The 23,778-nt window shown below is 37.5% G+C and overlaps 1 protein-coding gene across 1 annotated transcript in view; it reads left to right on the top strand.

The window, feature by feature from the left end:
* Positions 1-23,778, top strand: part of nphs1 (NPHS1 adhesion molecule, nephrin) — a 143,949-nt gene that overhangs the window by 14,571 nt on the left and 105,600 nt on the right. Inside the window, exon 3 of the mRNA XM_053507759.1 lies at positions 1,596-1,718. Coding sequence (XP_053363734.1) covers positions 1,596-1,718 — 123 coding nt within the window. The remainder of the gene's footprint in view (positions 1-1,595; positions 1,719-23,778) is intronic.

The raw sequence follows: 23,778 nt of genomic DNA, 5'->3' as shown, positions 1-23,778 counted from the left end.
TGCTACTGGTTGGTGTTAATTATCTTGCCAGCTTGGTTGACACCTCCTTTTTCCCGGCTACAGTGGGTTGTCATACTAAGATACTATTTTCTGCATGTTAGTTTTCTTCTGAAGGAGGGAAGAGAAAAAAAAAATAGTTCAAGGCTCAAACAGCATGCCTAGAGTTTGCAGAAGAGCCATTAATCGTCACCGAGCTAGAACTGAGTGAACTAACCCCTTGGCGGCACAATATTCATCTTGTAAATAATATATAGATCTCACACAGGAAAAAAAATGGGACAACATCAAATAGAATAAAGTCTTTCTTTAGTGGCAATAATTGCTCATATTAAACGAACATCCCGTACAAATTCAGTAATGCATATTAGGAGATGCTGTTTAACAAAAGCTCAAGAAGGATTCCCATAATTCTAAAAAAAAGCAAGGAATAAACACTCTTGGTTGTGCGGTTATTGAATAAGAACCAACATGCGATATGTTAATGTTACCACTCAAAATACTGTCTAATAGCAGCATGCAATATATCACAACAATTTGAATAATCTTGCCATTGTTTATTAAGTAATGCAATTTATAGTTACATTTTATAAAGGTGAAATTTCTCATGAAGGAAGGCGTAAAGCTGATTATTAGCTGATATGACATTTACAGACTTCAAGCACAGTACGGTGATGAGACTCTTAGCCACAGTGAAGCATTTGAACAGTGCCAACGTTTTAAAAAAGGCCGTATGACGATACTGGCCAAAGGGGATTAGAAGCCGCGGCAGTCGTTCCCAAGAAGGGTGATCCTGGAAAAATTGCATTACAGGAACTCTGCTGGGAATTACTGCCATATCCCCCATACAGTCCTGACCTCGCTCCAAGCCATTTCTACATGTTTGGGCCATTAAAGGAGTTCCTGGAGGCCAGGAGTTTCAGATGTAAAGCAAGCAGTTCGATCATGACTCTGGCATACTGAAAAAAAATGTTTTGCTTAATGGTATCCAAGCACCAGTGAAACGCTGGGATAAGTGCATTAGTGTAACAGGGGTTTATATAGATCCTGGGTTGTCTTGATCATGACTTGTACTGTATGTTCTATTACTACCTGTTCCTGGTTTTGTCTACCATACAAGTCTTTGTGAATTACTATTTATTTTTTTATTATTTTTTTTTATGTATTAAATGTATGATGCGCCAGAATCTTTGTCCGTTTATAGTTACCTAGCCTTCATGAGACAAATTAGTTGTTGATACCAATTTCAAGAGTCATTTCTTTTTTCCTATCTTAAAGGTAATAGAAAGGGGGAAAATACACACTTCTTCACAAATCCGAGAAAGTCCGGAAGAGTACATACTGCAGTAAATTTCCTGAATGTCACAGAGACACTGCTGACACTGGAGACTCCTTCCATAAATGTTAAATAATTATCTTAGACAAGTTCAATGACTATATTTTTTTGATTAAAGAAATACTTTCTGACCAATCAAGTTCAAGCATTATAGCAGCTTCAACCATAAACGTTAATGACTTTTTCTTTATATTAGGTATTTTGTAAAAAGAAAAAAAAAAAGCATAAACTCACCCTGCATGTCTCTGTTCCACTCCTAAAGGGCAATACCATCTCCAGATTAAAGACGTTCGCCTAGAAGACGACTCCCCCTACGAATGCCAAGTGGGCCGCTCTGAAACCAGTCATCCCATCGTCTCACGCACTGTGTGGATCAATGTGCAAAGTAAGCAGAACCAGCACTCTCACTGTGTGGATAGGGTTATGCTTGAGAAGCAACGGTCATCCTTAGCAATGACAGATAGCTCAGGCTGGACCACTAATGGCTCTTCACATATCGAAAAGGTGACACACAGCGCCAGACCTGGGCCTATCACTTCCCTTTGCAGCTACTTTTTGGATCCTAATGAGGCATGGGATGCGGGTGTCTGCAGGATGGAGTCAGTCTCTCTCTCTCTCTCTCTCTCTCTCTCTCCTGTTGGACCAAAAGGGAGTGATGATTAAGAAACCATAGATTTCTCACATGCTCAGTTTTCACTCTTGTTAAATCGCTAGTTTATTGGGTAATGACATTATAGCCTATTTAACAATACTCAATATATTCTGTGGTTTGTCTCATAGACGAGTGATCAGTTAGGTTTTAGGTGACAACATGGAAGTGTGAAGGCTGCACACACTTCCTTTCTGAACCGTTATTTCGGAGAAGTCATTTGTCTATGAAAGCTGCCACAACATTTTGAACATTGCAGATCATCCAGGCTCAGAATAGAACAGAATCAGTGTATTGATATTTGGAAATGGTATTGTATTTTACTTGTAACGTATGCTTACCGCGGCACAGAACCTTTCGTTTCTTCTTTATATCTTTAGAATATTTTTTTATATATATACTGTATAAATAGGAATACAGGGACAGCACAGAAGAGGTTAGGGTTGAAAAGTCCACACTAAATGACTTTCAGTGGCATTAAATATTTACTATGAGTTGAGTTTAAACCTATTTCATCGACATTTGACTCTTTGGTCAATTTTTATTGGAGAAAAAAATCAAAAGATTGTTTATTTGTAGCTGTATCTTCCATTGTATCCGTGACCATTTCCACATAATAACTTTAAACGCACTATTATTTTACATTAGACCACACCTGTTATCTCTTATATATATATACACTATATTCAGTGATATACAGTAGCCAATGCCAATATAGCATTAACATACAGTAAAGGCCTTTTATACATAATGCATGGCCTTTAATATATAATAACCAAATTTTGCCTTTAAAATATACTGTAGTTACAAAATTTAAAATTAGAAAATGCACCTAAATGTCTTTAATAACATAACTTTTCATATTCAACATACAGCGAATAGGGTATTGTATAACCAATAATCATCCTACACTAAACCACAGCTGACTGACTCACACAACTAACTGATGTTTCAGCTAGAAGTGGGTCACTCGTTCCTGCCCCTACTCACCTCAGCTGCACTTTACCCTGATGGATTGAAGTGCTGAACAGTGCATTTCCATGTAATTGGTGAGGAAGAGCATTGCGTACTTTTGTGTTCTTGAGTAAAGTCAGTCAGGATGCACAGAACGTTTCCTAAAGTTTGTGTTTAACTTTACTTGATGTGGACTCATGGAAACATGCTAGTATTGAGTCATTTTATAATTTAGGGTAAATTTTATATAGGTAAAAATCCCTACAGTGTATACCATATTTGCTAGTTGCAACACTTAAACATGAACAATTATTTTCATGGTAAAAGAATGCCTTCAATTCTACGTGCTGCTACTTGAAAAGTACTTAATGATGTGATGTTGTTCTGTGGCACACATTTCAAGGGCTTCTCTTTGCTTCTCCAATATATAATATACTCCCCACATTGCAGGATCAGCATCCCAATGAGCACTGTATCTCCTCTTTTTTTCAATTGAAAATAATTCGATTTTAAAAATGTGTTTATGGATAGAGAGTGAAAATGTACTCACAGTATATGAATAATGGGTTCTGTTACATACTGTATGTACAGTAGACTGATAACAGCGATGATGACTGATTTTGTGCATTACTGGGTACAATAATCGTCAATGTCAATATTTTGTCCCATAATTTCTGTTGTAGGACTCACTTCTTCTTTTCATTAACGGTTTAACATTATATACTGATACAAGTTTTTTTTTTTTTTTTTAAATCACAAATAATCTGTAAACCATAACATTGTATGTAACACTCATTTACTTGTACGCTTAACCCTATACAGGGTTGCGGGGGGCCTAGATCCTATCCCAGGAAACTTGGGACATGAGGCTGGATACACCCTAGACAGGGTGCCAATCCATTGCAGGGCACACACACAATGGAAAAAATGGGAACGGCAATTAGCCTAACCTGCATGTCTTTGGACTGTGGGAGGAAACCAGAGTACCTGGAGAAAACCCACCATGCACAGTGAGAACATGCAAACTTCATGCACACAGAAGCGGGAATCGAACCTGAACGAGAATCAAACCTGGACCCTGGAAGTGCAAGGTGACAGTGCTAACCACTACACCAGCATACTTGTATTTAAGAGTTGACGGTCAATTAAGATATTCAATGACAATGAGTTGTTATGAATGAGATATAAAAATAAGAGAGGACATTAATAAATGAAAAAAAAAAATATATATATATATATATATATATATATATATATATATATATATATATATATATATATACAAAATGTTTGTGTGATGTTATAACATGCTTTCCCTCAATAGTTAAAATATGATATGTCTGAAGATAATATTTAAAATGATTATACTGTACATATCATCTACAGAGATGGAATGTACCCCAAATTATAGAATGACTCCTCTGTATGCGAATGGCTTGAGCGCATAGAAGTTGCCAAGTGCATCGCTTACATTAATGGAGGAAAAGAAAAATGCCGTCATCTATCCAGCAAATGTGCAGTTCAGCAGAATTGCTGTAAAATCAGTCTGCAGTGGCTGTAGACCCATCTGATGAGTCATCAACTCAGCCGGAGTCATACCTCCTCTTGTGATGTTAACTAGACCTACCTTATTTTATTGGATATGAGTTGACCACAGCTGACATTAGCAGTTGTTTATTCATCATCCATTACCAGGGCAAGGTCACTGCCGTGCTAAGTAAGGTCCACAGTTAAAAATGTCTGGTCTGGTCTGCAATGGTGCTGTGGTTGCCTTTTTTTAATTAATGCACATGCATTTTTTATATCAATGCATGCAAACAGGTAACTCATGGTATGTGTAGAAAAAAATCATTATGCAATTCATTCATTTATGAAAATTGCGTAGCATGTTTTTAATTATTATAAGTATTTGGGGAAGTCATCTGACACAGTACCATGTTACTTACCATCATGGCACCGTTGTGTTATTTATTTATTTATTTATTTATTTATTTATTTATATTGTGGGTACTATTAATTAGAGTCTACATTTTAGCTTGCTAAGAGTCTTCTTAGATCTATTTTTCCAAATACAGGTGAAGTGCTTTGGCTAATGGTTACATCCAATTAAAAATGACATCTCGATGACTTTAACCATGGCATGGTTGTTGGTACCAGATGGGCTGGTTCTCCAGAGATTTTCAAACACAACACAGTCTCTAAAGTTTATACTGAATGTTGCAAACAACAAGAACTAATCCCCGGGGCATAGGCTGATGAGAGTGTGATGAGTGTCACTCTTTATAATGATGGTGAGCAGAAAAGCAGCTCAGCAGGCAATACACACCAGACCTTGCAGTAGAACAGCAAAAAAAAAAAACACAACACTACTAAGCTGATAGAATTAAAATGAGCAGACTGCTAAGCATTGCTTGTGAAATAGCTTAATCTTTGAAAATCAGTGGATAACTTGTTTCCAACTTGCTGAAAAGACACATCTGTGTGTGGGATTATATCCCAACACTACTTGCACATAAAAAGGAATTCAAAGAGTTCCTGCCACGTCCCGTGTACAGTCCTGGCTCCAAGCCATTTTCACATGTTTCTACCATTAGAGGAGTACCTGGGAGGCCAGTGTTTCAGACGTGAAGCAGGAAGTCCGGTCATGGCGTGGAGTACTATAGCAGCCTTAAAACATCAAAAGAAAAGTAAGGAAATTTGGATAAGTATGCATCTTAATCATTGCAGGCTATCAGTGGCAGTAATCACACACCTCACATACCTTTTAGGGTTGATCTCTATTTTGCCATGTATTTTTTTCGGCAGCACGGTGGCTTAGTGGTTAGCACTGTCGCCTTGCACTTCCAGATTCCAGGTTTGACTTCCACTTTGGGTCTGTGTGCATGGAGTTTGCATGTTCTCACTGTGCTTGGAATGAATCACAACATTCAAGAAATAAAAAGTAGCAAACCTGTGATACATTGTCCTTATTATGTCATTAATGAGACCTCATGATTATAAAGCATTGCTCATTAACGCTCTTGATAGATATTAGATTTAGTTTGCACATCTTATAATACAACCAGCTGTCACTGGGAATATCATCAAAGTAAGATATCCCTGGTAGGCAGATCTCTCAGATACCAACTCAGAAATGTTTCCTCTAGGCAATTGTCTTCTGTGTGGGTAGTGAAAACAGATTAAATAGTTCACAATCACAACACCCTGCCTGTTGAATATTTCAGTATTTTGTATAATCAATTACTAACACTTGCCTTATGCCAAACTGGGGTCAGAGATGTGCTAAAACTTAAATCCGACCATCACAGAGAATTCACAAGCAGCAGTCTGGCATCAGACCATACCATTTCATGCAGAAGTAAAGACACATGTGCAAATAGTCTCTTTCTCGATCTCTCTCATTTCTCTTCCCTCTGTCTCCCCCCCTCTCTTTCTCGCTGCTGCGATGGGAGCCGACCCATATGGCTCAGGCAGGGGGCATCGAGAGCCTGTTTTCTTCTTCTGTCATCCACCATTCACCTCTTACGTCGTCTGTTCCGCTACAGACTGGAACAAGTGTGTGTTAGAAATTCGAGTGCATGGGGGGAGGGTTGTTCTGACGACTCTGGTGGCTTTCTTTCTTTTTAGCCTGGGAATGGAGCAGGTTTTACTGACAACAATAATAGCATAAAGGGATGAACTGAGTCTCCCTCATGCATTTGACTGCACCAGTAGTACGACTTACACCTATATAACTCTTCACTGACACACTTGCATGGATGAGTGTGAGGATAAGCTTTTATCACAAGCCTTTGCCAACCGAGATTTTTTTGCAAGTTTTTTTAATTTTTTTCTTTTCCCTAAAATAGTTGCGGTATATCTTTTCAGGCAATAATAAATCCAAAGACAGAGCAGTCACCTTCATTAAAATGATTTTTCTTATGATTTTAATTAAATTCAGTTTAAATAGTGCAGGTTTTGAAGTTACTCATTTATATGCTTTATTTCAGTCATCAACCTCTGTTAAAACAAAGCAATTAATCTGGCAATTAACCGCAGATAAAACTAGGGTTGGTGTTGGAGTGCATGGAGCGACACAGTTGAAACAGCTTTATGCGGAGTTCTTTTTATTGTTAATAATGGGATATGTACATATATCTGTACTTTTGTTACGTCTAATATATCTGTAGGCGGCTGTGCCAAAAGTCTCAAACAGATGGGGATTTTTAAATTACTCATATATTACATATCACCGACTACCACTTGCAGAACCGTGAAACTTTAACTTGTACATATCAACTGTTGCGGGAGCCAATTTGTACAGCTGAATATTATGCTGCAAAACAGAATAATAGCAATATTGAGGCGGCACTCAATGTTTTTCCATTTGTGCTGATTTCCCAGTTGTTTTGCACCGTAATTTCCCGTTCTCCACACCATCATTCCTTTCAGACTTGGGCATGGCCGCGCCTGCTTTAAATCTACCTTCGCAAATCTAATACAAACGGCATAATGTCTTTAGCGAGGGGAGTGGGGAGGCAAGAAAAGGGAGAGAAACGGAGAGTAAAGGATGAGGCAGGACCTTAATTGGATTCCCCGTGTCCATGTGATATGTTTTATAATGGGCTAATTCAAGATGAATCACCCCGTGCCGGCTAGCGGCTAAGAGCAAGGCCACTGCATCAATAGCCAGCTCCACAGGAACTACACAGAGGTGTCTTGAAGAGGAGTGAGCCTCGTCAGAACCATTTAACAAAGTGCGTCGTTAGCCCTGCATGTTTTTTTTTTCTCTCTTCTCGTCACTTATACCCTACTGCACCAGCTACTAGATCAAGTAAGCCATCATAATTCAAAACGGCACAGCCTCAACTTGTACACAACTTAAATTAGCCATGCTAGTAAACAGCCAGCGCAGAGTTCATTAGCCTTTTTACAGTCTCAGGGTGGCTCTTTATCAGGTGCTTACGGCTGCTTCCTATGAAATAGCACCAAACTAAATTCATGCTCCCAAGTCAAATGTTACTTTCTTGGCGTTTGGGTCGCTGCTTAGCAATCGTTATTAAGCTTCCAGGTATTTAGCAGTTGTGCTGGAATTTTCTGTAGACATACACTACATTGGTATTAAAGCTTCAGAAAGAGCCAGATAAAATTTCTGTTAACCCTTTAAGGCCTGCCATAGAAAAGCTGTATCTTAGTATTTTTACATGCTGCTGTGTCAGTTTTTTAAGCATTTTCATATGTCATAAATCAATGCAATCCTTACACCCCCACCTTCAAGAATATATACTGTATGTAATAAAAATAGCCTGATAGATTCATTAAAAGTGCATTAAAAAAAAAGAAAAAAAAAAGGTTTTTAATCTGGAGCAGATGAGCAGCCAGACAAATCATCCGCCAGCTCAGTGAGTATTACAGACAAAGCATTTTGGGACATGTGCTTTCTTTTGTAATCAGTCGTGCATCTATACAGCACCATTTACAGTATGTAAGAGTAGTTGACTATGCACATGCTGAATCTATAGATCCGTGCAAGGACATGCAATGCTTTTTCATTGTTTATGTTGGAGGATTATGTTGGATTTTGTATCCGAAAACAATTATTAGACTGTTTTTTTGTTTGTGATTTTATTGGCAGTTAATTTGAGATATGAAAATGGGATCGCCACCAGTCACACCAGTCTTAAAGGGTTAAGGCACAGTTACTCTCACCAAGACACTAAAAGCATGTTATTTTAGGTTAGGTGCCTGATATTTGCTAATATAAATCTAGTTTGACTAAAGTAGCTAAAATAAATTACATTAAGTAACCACTAATTTACAATTTTTTTTTTAGACCATATAGAAATGTTTTCATTGAAACTGGTGCGAGCATATAGATTGTGTTTTGCATATATTTTTTAAGTAATACTAATTTGGACAACACTGTTACCGCAATCTAGTGCTCTCATTTTACTTTAATTATTAAAACCATTGCAGGCCAAAACAACACCATGAAAAAGTATTTGCCCCCTATTGTCACTCGAGTGAGATTTGAGGAATGGGAGAGCGGATCAACAACCTTGAACTTCTTGCCTGCTAAACCCATACAAGACATGCTGTGATGCGCTGGGTGTCCTGATATCTTACTATTGTGCCCAGCATTTACTTTTTCTTTAGCAGTTTTTGCTACAATACATTAGCTTTTCTGTGGAATCGGACAGAGCAGGCTGGCCTTTGGACCCCCACAGGCATACTGAAGATGTCATGAAACTGTCACCAGTTTACTGGTATATAATTGATAACTACTGTTACTCAATTCACCTGGCAGTGGTGGTATATATCATAATTTATACTGAAGATTTGCATTATTAGTTGTGGAAACACTCTAGTTTAATCTAAGTGGTAGTGTACATATTTGTTTTTCAGCGCCTCTAATTATAGTGAGCCCTAATGCAGGATATACACCAGCAACCAAATGTCTGAGACTGCACTGAAAATCTAGACTTCTTACTGTAATTTGAAACAACCAGTAGACATAATAAAAAACCTTTAATATTTAATATTCATCATTCTGCACTACTTGACTATTTAAATTTGGAGTACTAACCATATTAGACCTTTGCCCAAAAGATCAGACATTCCTTGAGTTTTCTCTCTTTGTTTGGAGCATGTTTTCAGACAAGACTCTGAAGAATTTGATCTATCAAGGATCGCCTTGTGGAGTCCATTCCAGCTCAAGAGTCCACCGTCATTAAAGCAAAACAAGGACATGCCCAACTGAGAAATTTTAATAGGCATCAATCTATTGAAAGGTTGTTCCTTTCACTTTAATTGTTGCTCATTTACCAAGCCCTGAGTGATCACATCATAAGTTTATTCTACTTTGTTTACTTGTTTTTACTGAAGTGTGCACAAGATTTTGAACCAACTAGAAAAAAATATGATGTATGATGTGATCACTCTAGTACTGCATACTGATAATATAATTTGTAATAAAAAAAATAAAAAATAGGTGCATTTTTACTAGTCTACTTGGTTTTCTGGCCCATCTTTGAGCATAAATAAATATGAAACATGTTAGATATTAATAAAAAACAAATATATACCCTAAGACTTTGATTAAACTAGAGTGTTTTCGCAACTAATAGTGCAAATCATTATTATAAATTATGATATATACCATCACATCAACACCACTGCCAGTTAATTATATACCAGTAAACTGGTGACAGTTTCATGACTCATCTATGCCTGTGGTGGTCCAAAAGAGTTCTGGTTTAAATTTCAGTATGTGATCTTAAAGCACTATATTAGTGATGTTGATGTTGAATATGATTTGTCTTAACATTTTGTTTAACCTCCATTATGTTTAAATATTCAGTTAAGGTATAAATTAACAGAAAGAGTTAATAAAATGTTACTTTTTTTCTCTATTACAATGACGGCTATTGGCTATTCAGTTTCCTCTTAATGTGTCTGGTATTGAGATACCACTTTGAAATATTCCTGAAAATACCTGATACTTGAACATATCCTTGAGACTTGATATGTTGCCTTTAAAAGGGTTTACGTACAGACTGGAAAGCATCAAGAGCTTTAAGGATTTTCCCTGCAATAATCCTGGAATCTAGTTGAATCTTATCGGCATAAACAGTCACAGTACCCCAAGACCAGACTTGTTTGTTGTAGTTATGCTGGAGCGTCTTTACATAAACCTCCATTACTCTATTTTGCTGGTTATTTGAGAACGAATGTGACAGCAACAGAGCCCCAGCTGCTGCATTCAGACGCGTAATTCGCACCAGTTTTGTATCTATGCATTAGCTCTGTTACATGGCGAAGAAGCTCAATCGTTTATCAGTTGTCAGGGGGACTTAGTCAATTCGGCTTCTTGTTCCCTCGAATAAAAATGTTTGTTCTTACACAGTGCTCGAAGAAATATGGGGAACGAGAGAAAGAAGAAAGAGGGAGGATATTGCTATCAGTCGTCTGCTCTCAACCACACCTGCTCCGCTTTCTTTCTTGGAAAAGCGATGAGAGGAGAGCTGCAGAGAGAGGGACAAGGGTAGAGAGAAATAGATGAGAAGATAAGATGAAACGGGTGGGAAGGAGAGGAGGAGTGAGGAAAAAGGGGAGGACAAAGAAGCGGACGAAAGGGATTGCTTCAATAGCTTTCAGCTTCAAAGCCTGCACCTGAGCCCCCCGTGATGGCTGTGTGGGTGTGCATGCTTCAATGTATCTGTCTGTGTGTATAGGTGGGTATGTGGTCTGCTATTTGTGGTGATGAGAATTGACGGGAAGATTCGGGTTGCTCCCCATGAAGACTAGTTTTATTTTTATACTTGTTATTTTATGGGAATTAGACAACATTATGGCTGAGGTTTCTTTTACTGGGTTAGATGTACAGTACCTTAACCTCAACATATTTATACAGTAACTTAACTGAGATTAGGGTTAGGATTAATGAGGTTCGGGTTAGTGTTACTGTGTTTGGAGCTAGGGTTAGGGTTAGAGCTGTGTTTGGAGCTAGGGTTAGTAAGTGTTCCTAGAAATTAAGATGAATGAGTTTAAAGTTAGTGTTACTCAGATTAGGGTTAGTGTTTGGATTATTGTGGTTAAGTGTGGATTAACTAAGGTTAACCCAGAGCTACTAAATTTAATATTAATCAAGTTTCGAGCTCCTGAGATTAGGATTAGATTAGTTTAGGGTGTAGTGTTTCTAGCATTAGGGTTAATGATATTGTGGTTAATGTTACTGAGTTTAGAGTTAGTGTTATTGAGTTTAAGTTTAAGGTTAAGGTTTAGGGTGTGTGAGTGTAGGTTTAGTTAGTGCTTGTGGGAGGGTTAACCTAGTGTTTGTGGGTTTATACTTAGTGTATGTAAGTTGGTGTTACTGAGTTCAGGGTTAGTGTTTAAGGGTTTTAGATTAGTATTTGTGGGTTAATGGGTAGTGTCTGTGGGTTTAAAGTTAATGTTTGGGGTTCTGGGGTTAGTGTTTGTGTAATGTAGGGTTAGTATTACTGGGTTTATAGTTAGCATTACTGGGTTTAGTTAGTGTTAGTGTGAATAATATTAGGATTAATGTGGTTAAGCGATGACTACATGTGGTTAAGATGATTACATATGTTTAAGGTTGATGTGAGATTAAGTTCAGAGTTACTGAAATTAAAGTTGAAGTTACTGTGGTTAATGTTAGTGTTACTAAAGTTAGGGTTGGAGTTATAGTTAAATTGGCTAAATCACATAGATGTTTTGATGTTGTTGATCCCCTTTGAGCTACAGTAGAAGTCCATCTATTCTTGCTCAAGAAACACCTACTTCTCCTTGCAGCTCCTTCTACTGCTAAGATATTCTTGGACTGGCTTGCATGCACAGCAGTTTAAGAACTACCTACATATTTCCAGTCAAGTTTTCAGGCTGTGGACAGTCCTTTGTGGGCTTTGGTTTGCCTTTCTGGCTACCATACTGAACAAACTGTTACATTTCAAAGTTTTCTTCTATATCGTGCCTTGACTTTGACAGTTCTGCTTAATTCTCATTAGTTAACAGCATTTTCGGATAGTTACAATCATAAGTTGAATTTCTTTTTATAGTTTTCATTTGCTAATATGCATCAACTAGCTTATTGCAGATCCTCAGTTAGGAGTGTTTATGCTTTAATGCCTGTCTACTCTACACACCTCCAACTGGTTCTGATACCTCCTCTCCGAATGCTTCTTCTCCCTATCCTGGCAGACATCTAGGAGAAATATTATTTTATTTACTGCACAATGTATATCCAATACAATAAATATATGTATGGTATGTGCCAAAAGATGCAGTACTGAAACTCATGCATCTCAGATGCGCATGTGCATTTGTTGATGGGGCATAGCTCCAGACTCACCTGTTCCCAGTAGTGCGAATGAAGTTGTGTTGTGCGGTTGTTGTTCGAAATGGGTCTCTCGAAGAAGGAAAAAGTTTCATAGTCTCAGAGTATTATTTCCCGCTCATATAGAATAGAAGTGGTCATGAATGGGGACTGAGTTTGAGAAAAATGGCTGAACAATTTCTTCCCATACCCGTCCCATTCCCCTGATCTTACACCACCTGATTGTGTGGAATGCTAAAGAAGAGTGTGTTCAACTGTGAAGATCCGCCAAGAACTGTTCCTGCATTACGTGAGCAAATCATCTCCTTTGCATGAGGCTGCAGCAACCTTTGTTCTGGGAATCCGGGTTGAAAACGTTATTTTTTTGTTATACATGTTATTGATAATTTACAGTATACTGTATACTCTTTATTGGAAACAATATTAAAGAAGGCTATCTCTTTTTCAATTCTTTTAACGACACATGCCATGCATTGCTTAGTTAATTTAAATATTAATAGTGTTTTTAATTCTTTCTTTTTTATATAAATTAAATTAAAAGAAATCCCAATAGGTGGGATCCAACTGGTTAGGTTTTAATACACATTCTCCTGTTAAGCTCACAGTCCTTCTCATAGCCTCACACTTTATAGCCTTGTTTAGTCTCTGTAGGCTTGTTCATTACAGTACCTTACCTTCAGTTACGCTACTGTCCATTTCCCTAACCTGCAATTTCTCCTTGGTGAGAGCAGGTTTCAGTTTTTTTTTGTTGCCTGTTGCACTGTTCTTATGGATTTTGGTTTGGCTGGAAAAATTGTTTATTATGAATTGTTTATTTCTTTCCTTCTTAGTTTAGCAGTAGAAGATGATATATCTCCCTCGGTATGTCTTGTTCTGCACCCTGCTGATTTACTCCCCTGCATTGCTCCCTTAACTGACTGACTGTGGGTTTTTCGTTTTGTTGATGGTTCTGTATTGAGTTCTTTTTCTTCTTCTCAATCTCACTGGAGTCTCCTTTGCTTTATCACTTGCCAGGACTTTTTTTATTTTTTTTACATCAGGCTGCACGGTGGCTTAATGGTTAGCACTGTTGCCTTGCACCTGCAGGTTCTGGGTTCAACTCTCAGCGATTCCTGCCACTGTGTGCATGCAGTTTCCATGTTGCCATGTGCTTGCTTGGTTTCCTAGAGGCACTGCAGTTTCCTTGCAGTGTCCAAAGGCTAATTTTGCGTTTACAAATTTTCCGTAGTGTGTGTGTGTGTGTGTGTGTGTGTGTGTGTGTATGTCCTGCAATGGATTGGCACCCTGTCCAGGGTGTAATCCGCCTTGCACCCTAAGTCTTCTGGAATAGGCTTCTATAGACTGAGTATACAGGACTTAGCGGTATAGTTGGTAGAGAGTTTTTTACCACATTAATGTAGAAATTAGGGATGAGGTCACTTTTAGGATTAGTCGCTGTAAAGACATTGGTTTATTCGATCTGATTTATAGTTGCAGCGATTTTGGTATCGACGATGTTCAGGTTAGTGTTGGGTGCAGTGCTTGTTTCGGTGCTGATGTTGTGATCATCACTGACCTCTTTCGGCTCTGACGCTGGTGTGATACTGGTCTGGTAGACATTTACTGTACTGTACTCCAGGCTCTGGCTCCTCTGTGTTCTCCCGCTGGCAGTCCCCACGCTGCTGCAGCTGTAGCCTGGCCGAGTCTTCTTCCTGAGCTATCTGGCTGTACAGCTCCATGCGGACAGCTTAAAGGTTTATACCTGGGGTCCCCACACTCAAAACATCTCAGCCGTTCCATAGTGGCAAAGACGATGTCATTATTGTCGCCATCCTTATACTTAAAGTTAACACTTAGTGTCTCATCTCGATTATTTTAAAACTTGTCTGTGAAAAAACAGAATGTCTTTTAAAATTATTGCATCTAAGTGTAATAGGGAATTAGACTATATTTTTTTAAACTGGTGATTTATATGGTTTATTTTTATGCTTTTTGTAAATCTTGTAGTTTTTTTTGTTTTTAGCTTTGCAGAAGTAATTTCTGGTCAGCTGACACATTACCCTGTGTATACTCACTATATAACATAGTCTAATCATATATCTATATCTAATCAACTTTATATGTTTATACTGTAACTAACAGAAAAAATACCTAAATGTCAGAACTTCTTTAGGGCCCCAAAATGCTTGCGGATTCCTAAGGGTTAATGAACAGGGCGGGACAAATAGAAGGCTAACATGAACCATGCCGTCTCTCACCCGTGTTCCATTCTTGGTCAGTGTGCTGAAAAGGTTATGTCTTATAAGGAATCACTGCTTTATTCATTCAGGAGGCAGAGAAGATGTTTTCGTACCCGACCCACTCACCGACCACCTGCGCTCCATTCTCCAGCAAACCTGACACCATACTGGAAAGACAGCGTCTCACCGTCAGCCTTAAGGGCCATGGTGTTCCACTCACTCTCTCTCACTCTGAACTTGTGTTGACCACTGAAAAGCTGTCGGTGTTAAAACTTAAGGAAAACTAGATTTGCAGAAACTTGTTGAGACAGCAAACTATTCCCCACATATTCTCTCCAAACTCAGACGGAGAGAGAGGATCACTGCTGAGTACTTGTTACCTATGTGTGTGTGTGTGTGTGTGTGTGGGTGTCAGGCTGTCTTGTCAGACTGTTAGTTGTCGGTATATGCTGACAGCTGTCTGTTTGGATCGACCCTCTCTCTCATCGTTAAACAGCAGACACAAGTCTCCCAGACCCCAAGCCGCACTCTGTATGTGTGTGTGTGTGTGTGTGTGTGTGTGTGTGTGTGCATGTGTGTGTATGTGTGTGCGCATGTGTTTGTGTTGCACTCTGTATAGCCCATGATCTTTTACTCAAAAAATCCAGGAACAGCTAAACCAGTCAATCTCACCACATTTTTCTCTAGAAATATCTGCTTCAGCCTACATTCAGTTCTTGAGTAAAGAGTAGAGTTGAATTCATAAAGACCTTCAGCTGAACGCTGTGATGTTATAATGTTATAAAGATGACCTTTGTATGAGCTAATGGAATCACTTTGCTGCTTTAGAGCGATTTGGCCCTTTCTATTCTGGCAGATTTGAAGCAGATAGCTGGATGTTACAGTATGTGTATACTGTAATAAAAGAATTTCACCTGGTTTACTTTAGAATTTGTAAATACAAGCTGTCCAAGCTATTATAGAATATTCTTGGTGGTGTGATGCATTCTGACATGAAGCACAGCAGTTACCATATGTGACGTGCCACATCAAATCAGATATTACAGGATGTCACATCGTGGGTGGTTTATGTTATGTATAAGTTCATTACTGTATCATCTACGCTTCCTGAGATATGGTTGAAATCCTGTTGAATCCTATTTTTAGTTAATTAAAATACAGATTCCATGCCCATGACTAAAAAAGAGAAAACCGTTTGCTTCATTTTGACAATAGGATTTCCCTGCTGCCCTTAAAAATAACTTGTTTTTTAGTAGAAAAAAATCTTGTTTTTCACTCACAACTGGAGTAACCAATAGTGTGCATTAAAGTGCTATAAAATAATATTTAGAACTCGTCTAGTTCTGCAGAAGGATCAGTACGATAAGGTATTTCTCATCTAATTGTTGCTGAAATAAAAAAAATATATATATATACATTTCACCTACTGCACCCTATTGGCCATAGTGCAAAGTGACCTGAGTAACTTAATACAGTACATGATATAACAGGTCACAAGTTATTTAACATTAACATGTTATGGGTCACATATTAATCACACATTAAAGTGTTTTATTCCTGTTATTACACAATAATTTCTCCTCTCTCTCTTTCTCTCTCTCTCTCTCTCTATATATATACACACACACTCACCTAAAGGATTATTAGGATTAACACCTGTTCAATTTCTCATTATTGCAATTATCTAATCAACTAATCACATGGCAGTTGCTTCAATGCATTTAGGGGTGTGGTCCTGGTCAAGACAATCTCCTGAACTCCAAACTGAAAGTCAGAATGGGAAAGAAAGGTGATTTAAGCAATTTTGAGTGTGGCATGGTTGTTGGTGCCAGACGGGCAGGTCTGAGTATTTCACAATCTGCTCAGTTACTGGGATTTTTACAAATAACCATTTCTAGGGTTTACAAAGAATGGTGTGAAAAGGGAAAAACATCCAGTATGCGGCAGTCCGGTGGGCGAAAATGCCTTGTTGATGCTAGAGGTCAGAAGAGAATGGGCCAACTGATTCAAGCTGATAGAAGAGCAACTTTGACTGAAATAACCACTCGGTACAATCGAGGTATGCAGCAAAGCATTTGTGAAGCCACAACACGCACAACCTTGAGGCGGATGGGCTGCAACAGCAGAAGACCCCACCGGGTACCACTCATCTCCACTACAAATAGGAAAAAGAGGCTACAATTTGCACGAGCTCACCAAAATTGGACAGTTGAAGACTGGAAAAATGTTGCCTGGTCTGATGAGTCTCGATTTCTGTTGAGACATTCAAATGGTAGAGTCAGAATTTGGCATAAAGTGAATGAGAACATGGATCCATCATGCCTTGTTACCACTGTGCAGGCTGGTGGTGGTGGTGTAATGGTGTGGGGGATGTTTTCTTGGGACACTTTAGGCCCCTTAGTGCCAATTGGGCATCGTTTAAATGCCACGGGCTACCTGAGCATTGTTTCTGACCATGTCCATCCCTTTATGACCACCATGTACTCATCCTCTGATGGCTACTTCCAGCAGGATAATGCGCCATGTCACAAAGCTCGAATCATTTCAAATTGGTTTCCTAAACATGACAATGAGTTCACTGTACTAAAATGGCCCCCACAGTCACCAGATCTCAACCTAATAGAGCATCTTTGGGATGTGGTGGAACGGGAGCTTCGTGCCCTGGATGTGCATCCCACAAATCTCCATCAACTGCTAGATGCTATCCCATCAATATGGGCCAAAATGTCTAAAGAATGCTTTCAGCACCTTGCACCCCCTCTCTCTCTCTCTCTCTCTCTCTCTCTCTCTCTCTCTCTATATATATATATATATATATATATATATATATATATATATATATATATATATATAGAGAGAGAGAGAGAGAGAGAGAGAGAGAGATGATGTATACTGTATATATTATATATTTCAACCAAAAACATGTATACAACATAAAAAACTTCAATTATTCTATTACAAAAAATATTGCTATATATTATGATAATAATAATATTATAATGTATTTAATAATATGATATATGATATGCAGTATGATATATGTGAGCAACAAGAATAGGCAATTACCCTCTGGGATTTCTAAAGTTCTTTGAATCTTGAATCTTGATAATATGATACTATTTTTCTTTTCATGAAGTTTGTATACATTTTTTTGGCTGACTCTGTATATATATACAGTACCACTCAAAAGTTTGGAGTAACTGTCTAACTCCATGGTCGTTCCTGATTTTTATTTGTTTCTACATTGTAAAGCAATGCTGAAGACGTCCAAAATATGCAACTATTTATCTGCTACTCATAATCTGTAAAACCTTCATAACGGCTCTAATCTGAGATGCTGTTTGTCAATTGGTGATTTCTGAGGCTGTGACTCTAAATGAACTTCTCCTCTGCAGCAGAGCTACAGTAAGTTGTGATTTTGCTTTTCATGGGAAGGTCATCAGGAGAAACAGTTTCATTATGGTGCTTGATGGGTTTTGCAAATGCACTTGACACAATACTGTTCTTGCAAGAGCTATTACAGAAAGGCTGACCTCTGTGTCTTAAAATTACAAACTGACTGTTTAAAATTTGCAAGTGATTCCAAACTTTTGAGCGCTATTGTATATATTGTTTTTATTAATGAATAATTGACCCGACCTAATTGTTAACCATTAATAATATCTACAGTATAAAATTAAGTTAAGCCTTTATTTGTCACATATACTGTACATTACAGCACAGGAAAATTCTTTCTTTGCATATCCCAGCATAACCTTGTGGCCTCAGCCCCCTGTGACTCTGAATACAGGATAAAGTGATATAGACAGTGAGTGAGTGATTTGCATGTCATGACAGTTCATAATTACAACTGACTTTTATCTGACTCTAATGTGGTCGTGTCTTCCCTCTGAAACAGCACACATGTGCACATCCATACTGTATGTCCTTTCTCGTGTCATCTAGGGTAAAAAAAAAAAACATCATATGATTTTGCTTTGAAGGATCAAAGAGTTTAATCGTCTGTACCTCACTGTTGTTATGTTAGAATTTAGCCAGTATATATTGTACATAGAGCAAATCATCAAGATTTTAATGACCACAGATCATCAGATTAAAGGGAAATAAAGCTGAGATCTGTTATTAGTAGTCGTAGATTATGCGGAGCTTCTATTTGAGTTGTTACTATAGAAACAACAATGCATTAGAACAAGCAAATCAATATACACCTGTGATTTGTCTTGCAGCCTGAACTAGTGCCGTTACAGAAACATATTCAGAAACATATATTGTACCTTAGGACCGACTTATTATTTATTATAAAAAAATGAGCTTTCATGGCTCAACAAGATTTTAAAGCAAGAACATATAGCTCTAAACATAAATGTACATGTAGCTCAGCAGGTTTCAGGTTCAAATCCCATGACCATCAAGTTGTCCCTGTTGGGTCCTTAAGCAAGGCCCTATATCTCTTAACTGCTCAGATGTATAATGAGATAAAAACGTAAGTCGCTTTGTATAAGGGTGTATGCCTAAATGTCATTTGTGGGTGTGTGCAGTACAGTAAGTGATCGGTGCTCTCTTCTGGGTCTGTAATTTTTAACAAGGCAAAAATGTATAGCATGCAACTAACAGTTTACTAAGGTAGACACTTGACTTTGCTTAAATGTATTGTTTTTAAAGATGTACATGCCAGGCTTCATACTAGGGTTATTGAGAAATCAGGTGTTAATTAATTTTTTTCCCCTAAACTGCACACTTTAATTTTAATGTAATGTAACGTAACTGTGCCTTGATGTCTTAAAACAAGTCTTACAAAAACTTTAAAGAGAGAGAAAAAGCAAAAAGCAACAAATAAAGGGCGGGCGGGGGGGGAGGGGGGATATGAGAATGAGGGAAATAGAAAAGGACAGACAGAACCTGTGCTGCTGTCTCGGTTAATGTGTCTCTTATCTTTTTTTTTCTCCGTCTATCCACCTGTATTTGTTTAATGAATCAAGTTTTGTGTCTCGCTGTCTCCTGTCTGCCTGGTTTATGCACACAGTTATGTATAATAGATTCTTTCATATGTTCCTACAGGAGGGATTTTCACTTGCACAGCCAGCTCAACGCTCAGTGCATTTATTCACAACGACTGTATGGTCCTTGTTATTATTTAACTAGAAACACTTAATCATTTTTATGATTAAGTTTTATAAAAAAAAAATGATCTTTGGTCATTTTTGTTTTTATACCTTTAGTAATTTCACAAAGACCAGTGTTGGTATTTTAAAATACTTTTTACCAAAAAAAAAAAAGAGAAAGAAAAATCTCCAAGATTTTTTTTCAATCAATTATTTTTTTAAAGTTTTAATTACAGAACACAATGTAGTGGCCAGTTCATGTGTAAAAAAAAAAAAATAATAAAATCCTCATGCTCCTAGAATCACTCTTTCACAATTTTAGTTCTGTAATATACCTGAACCATCAGTAGTTCATTGTTTTGCTACATAACGTTGACCAACCCTAGATCATACAGTAACACTGCCTCCAAAGGCTTGTACAGTGGCCACTATGCATGATAGGTGCATCGCTTCATGCACTTCTCTTATTACCCTGATGCACCCATTGCTCTGGAATAGAGTCAGTCTGGACCCATCAGACAACATGACCGAGTCTAATCATTATGATCCTAACAAAACCTTTTTTTTTTTTGAGTAGTTTCACTAACAACTGTTTAGTCCCAATCCTGTGGGTTCTCATGATATTGTTTGCATTAAAATGCTATTAGTTTCACTATTAAACATAGCTATGGTTTTAACTTTTCACTTTTTACCATGCAACTTCACCAAAGGTTTAAGTGATCTCCATTTTCCAACTACATTTACATGTGATTTGGGAATCTGTGGATCTGGGTTCAAGCCCTGCTGTTGCTGGTTTCCACCAAGACATACTACCTGGCCACTGGATGCAGTGCCAGTCCTAAGCCTAGATAAAATGGAAGGGTTGCATCAGGAAGGGCATCTGGGGTAAAACCTGTGCCAATTCGATTGGAGCAGATGAAAAAAAAAGGTTTAGCTGTTCTTAAAGCTTAAGCATTTCCTCAAAGGCAGTCTTCTTAATACTATGAAAACACATAATGGGATGTAACAGGATGCTTCGTTTTTTGACATTTGGTTGACACTTTAGCTTAAAACATGGCTGTTAATATATACACACAGCCCATGTCCCACTAAACGAATTTAGAAACACTAGTCTCTGGTTTTCCACTAGGAAGAAAAATAGAGCGATAAACTCAGGGCCATAAACTCGGCTACTGACAAATGGTTCTAATGCTATATAATTCTTCATTTTCAGGTGAAAAAAAAATGTTACACTGTAACCACAATGTTCTTTTCTTTCCAAAAGAACTCATTTAGGGGTTTCACAGCAGCATGGGTGAATAATCGCAATATTTCCATTTCTGTTATTTGTGTCTTTCCGATAAATGCTGATAAATCAACACTTTTAAGGGGAGCTGTGTCTACCTTTACTTTTGCTCATGTACAGGTTTACTCAAGAACACTGTTTATTTGTTTGTGTATTTTATTATTTCCCTATTTATACTTTGGCTAAATTTATTCAGTGTTATCTAGCATTGGGTTGTATAGTCTGGAGCAACTGCCGCAAGAACTGATACCACTGTTCATTATATTACAGTAAATTATTTGAAAAAAACAATGATTGTTCTTTGAAAAGAAAAGAAATATCATATTATTGTCATATAAATAATATAATTTAAAAATATAAATGTCATATTATTGTCATAGCTCAGTGTAATTGGTAATGTTATGACTGTTTTTTTAAAAAAAGAGAACATACAGTAATTAATAGTAAAGCCTGCTGTATAACACAGTTACATACAGTAGTGACAGCCATTACACTGTACAAACAACATTCTGTATATACATAGCAAACTACCCACTATGCTGTTGCGTGTATTATTATTATTATTTTTATTTTTTTATTTTTTATTTATTATTATTTTTATTATTATTATATTACATTTATTATATAGTGGTATTATTTCTGATTCCAAATTAGAGCACATTTTGTTCATGTCACAATTACATCCTCATTGTACTGTACAGTGCACAAAAGCCACAAAGAACCAAATTCAGAAGGGTCCAATTATTTTGCCTTCATTATGGAAAAATGTTAAAACTACAGGAATTACCTAAAGAACTTTCCAAGACATTATTAAAACCTGGAAGGATGCTGCTAAACCGTCAAATTCAAAGGCAGAATGTGGTCCAAAAACAGTTAGACGACTCTGGTGAAGAGCATTGTAAAAACAACGAAAGAAATTACAGCTATGGTTAAAGGTGAAAGAAGGAGCATTGAACTGTCATACTGCATAAATAACTGTGTGTCTAAAAAAATAACATGTTAGTGAAGCCAATCAGAATGCTAAAGAGCATAAATATTGGATTTTGAGGAATATCAAAGGTCATGTGGTCTGATAAATCCAGATTGACCCTATTCCAGATCGATGGACCAGTCAGAGTAAGAAACAAGCGCATGAAGCGATGCACCCCTTCATGCATAGTGCCCACTGTACAAGCCTCTGGAGGAAGTGTTATGATCTGGGGGGTAATAGGATTCAGTTGGTCAGGTCCAGACTCAAATGTTTTGTGACATAAAAAAATAAATAAAATTGGGAGCACCAGGAATCATTTTACCATATGAACTGGACCCCACAGCATAGTTAAAGCTAAAGGTCTACAGACTGTACAATATACTGTATATATGTGTTCAAAAGTGAGTTTTTTTATTTCATGTTCTTTTTTATTTCATGTTCTTATGATCAAAAGTGATCTGATCATAGCAGGTCTCAGTATTAGGCAAATACAGACAAACCTCAGACAAACAAAAAAACCTTTTTTTCACCAATCCATTATTTATTCAACAGAAATTAAGCCAAAAAAAAAAAAAAGAAAAAGTGTTGGTGAAACTAAATAACCCCATGATTTGTAGATCCTTCTCTAGCAGAAATAACGTAAAGTAATCATTTCAACCATGACTTTATCAGTCTCTCATCATTATGGAGGAATTTTGGTCCATTCTTCTTTACAACATTGCCTTAGTTAATTGAGGTTTTTGGCCATTCGTTTCTGCACACCTCTAGGTCCTGCCACAGAATTTCAATTGGGTTGAGATCTGGACTTTGACATGGCCATTTCATAAATGTACAGTAAGACTTTTAATTTTAAGCCATTCTGATGCAGATTTACTGGTGCTGTTTCATAACCCCATTTTGACCAAGCTTTTGCTGTCAGACGGTCTTACATTCGTCTCTAGAATACCCTGGCATGGTTGACTTATTGACTGCAAGGTGCCCAGGTCATGTGGCAGCAAAACAAGCCCAAAACAATTCCACTTTAGTCTCATGTGTCCTTAGGACATTGTTTCAGATGTCTTTGTTCAGATGCAGTTTTGCAAACCTATACTTGTTCAGTCTTCTTCTAACTGAGCTGTAATAGACATTTAACATGCACATTGAGGCCTGTAGGGTCTGAGATGTAGATCTTGGTTTTATTTATTAATTATTATTATTATTATTATTATTATTGTATTTCTCTGAGCAGTGTATGGTCTGATCTTGGAGTGGATGAGCTGGAATGTCCACTCCTGAGAAGAGTGTGTCTCGAATGTTTTTTTACTCATGAATAACCTTTCTCAATGTAGAATGTTGGACTCCAAATTGTTTGGAAATGGTTTTATAACCCTTCCAGGTTGAGGTACAGCAACTTCCCTAAGACCACTGCTTATGTTTTTCCCACTTGGCAATGTGTTA

This window comes from Clarias gariepinus, chromosome 11 (assembly GCF_024256425.1).
Source record: "Clarias gariepinus isolate MV-2021 ecotype Netherlands chromosome 11, CGAR_prim_01v2, whole genome shotgun sequence".
Lineage (NCBI taxonomy): Eukaryota > Metazoa > Chordata > Actinopteri > Siluriformes > Clariidae > Clarias > Clarias gariepinus.
The sequence above is the reverse complement of the archived record's forward strand: the minus strand, read 5'-3'. Positions and strand labels throughout refer to the sequence as shown.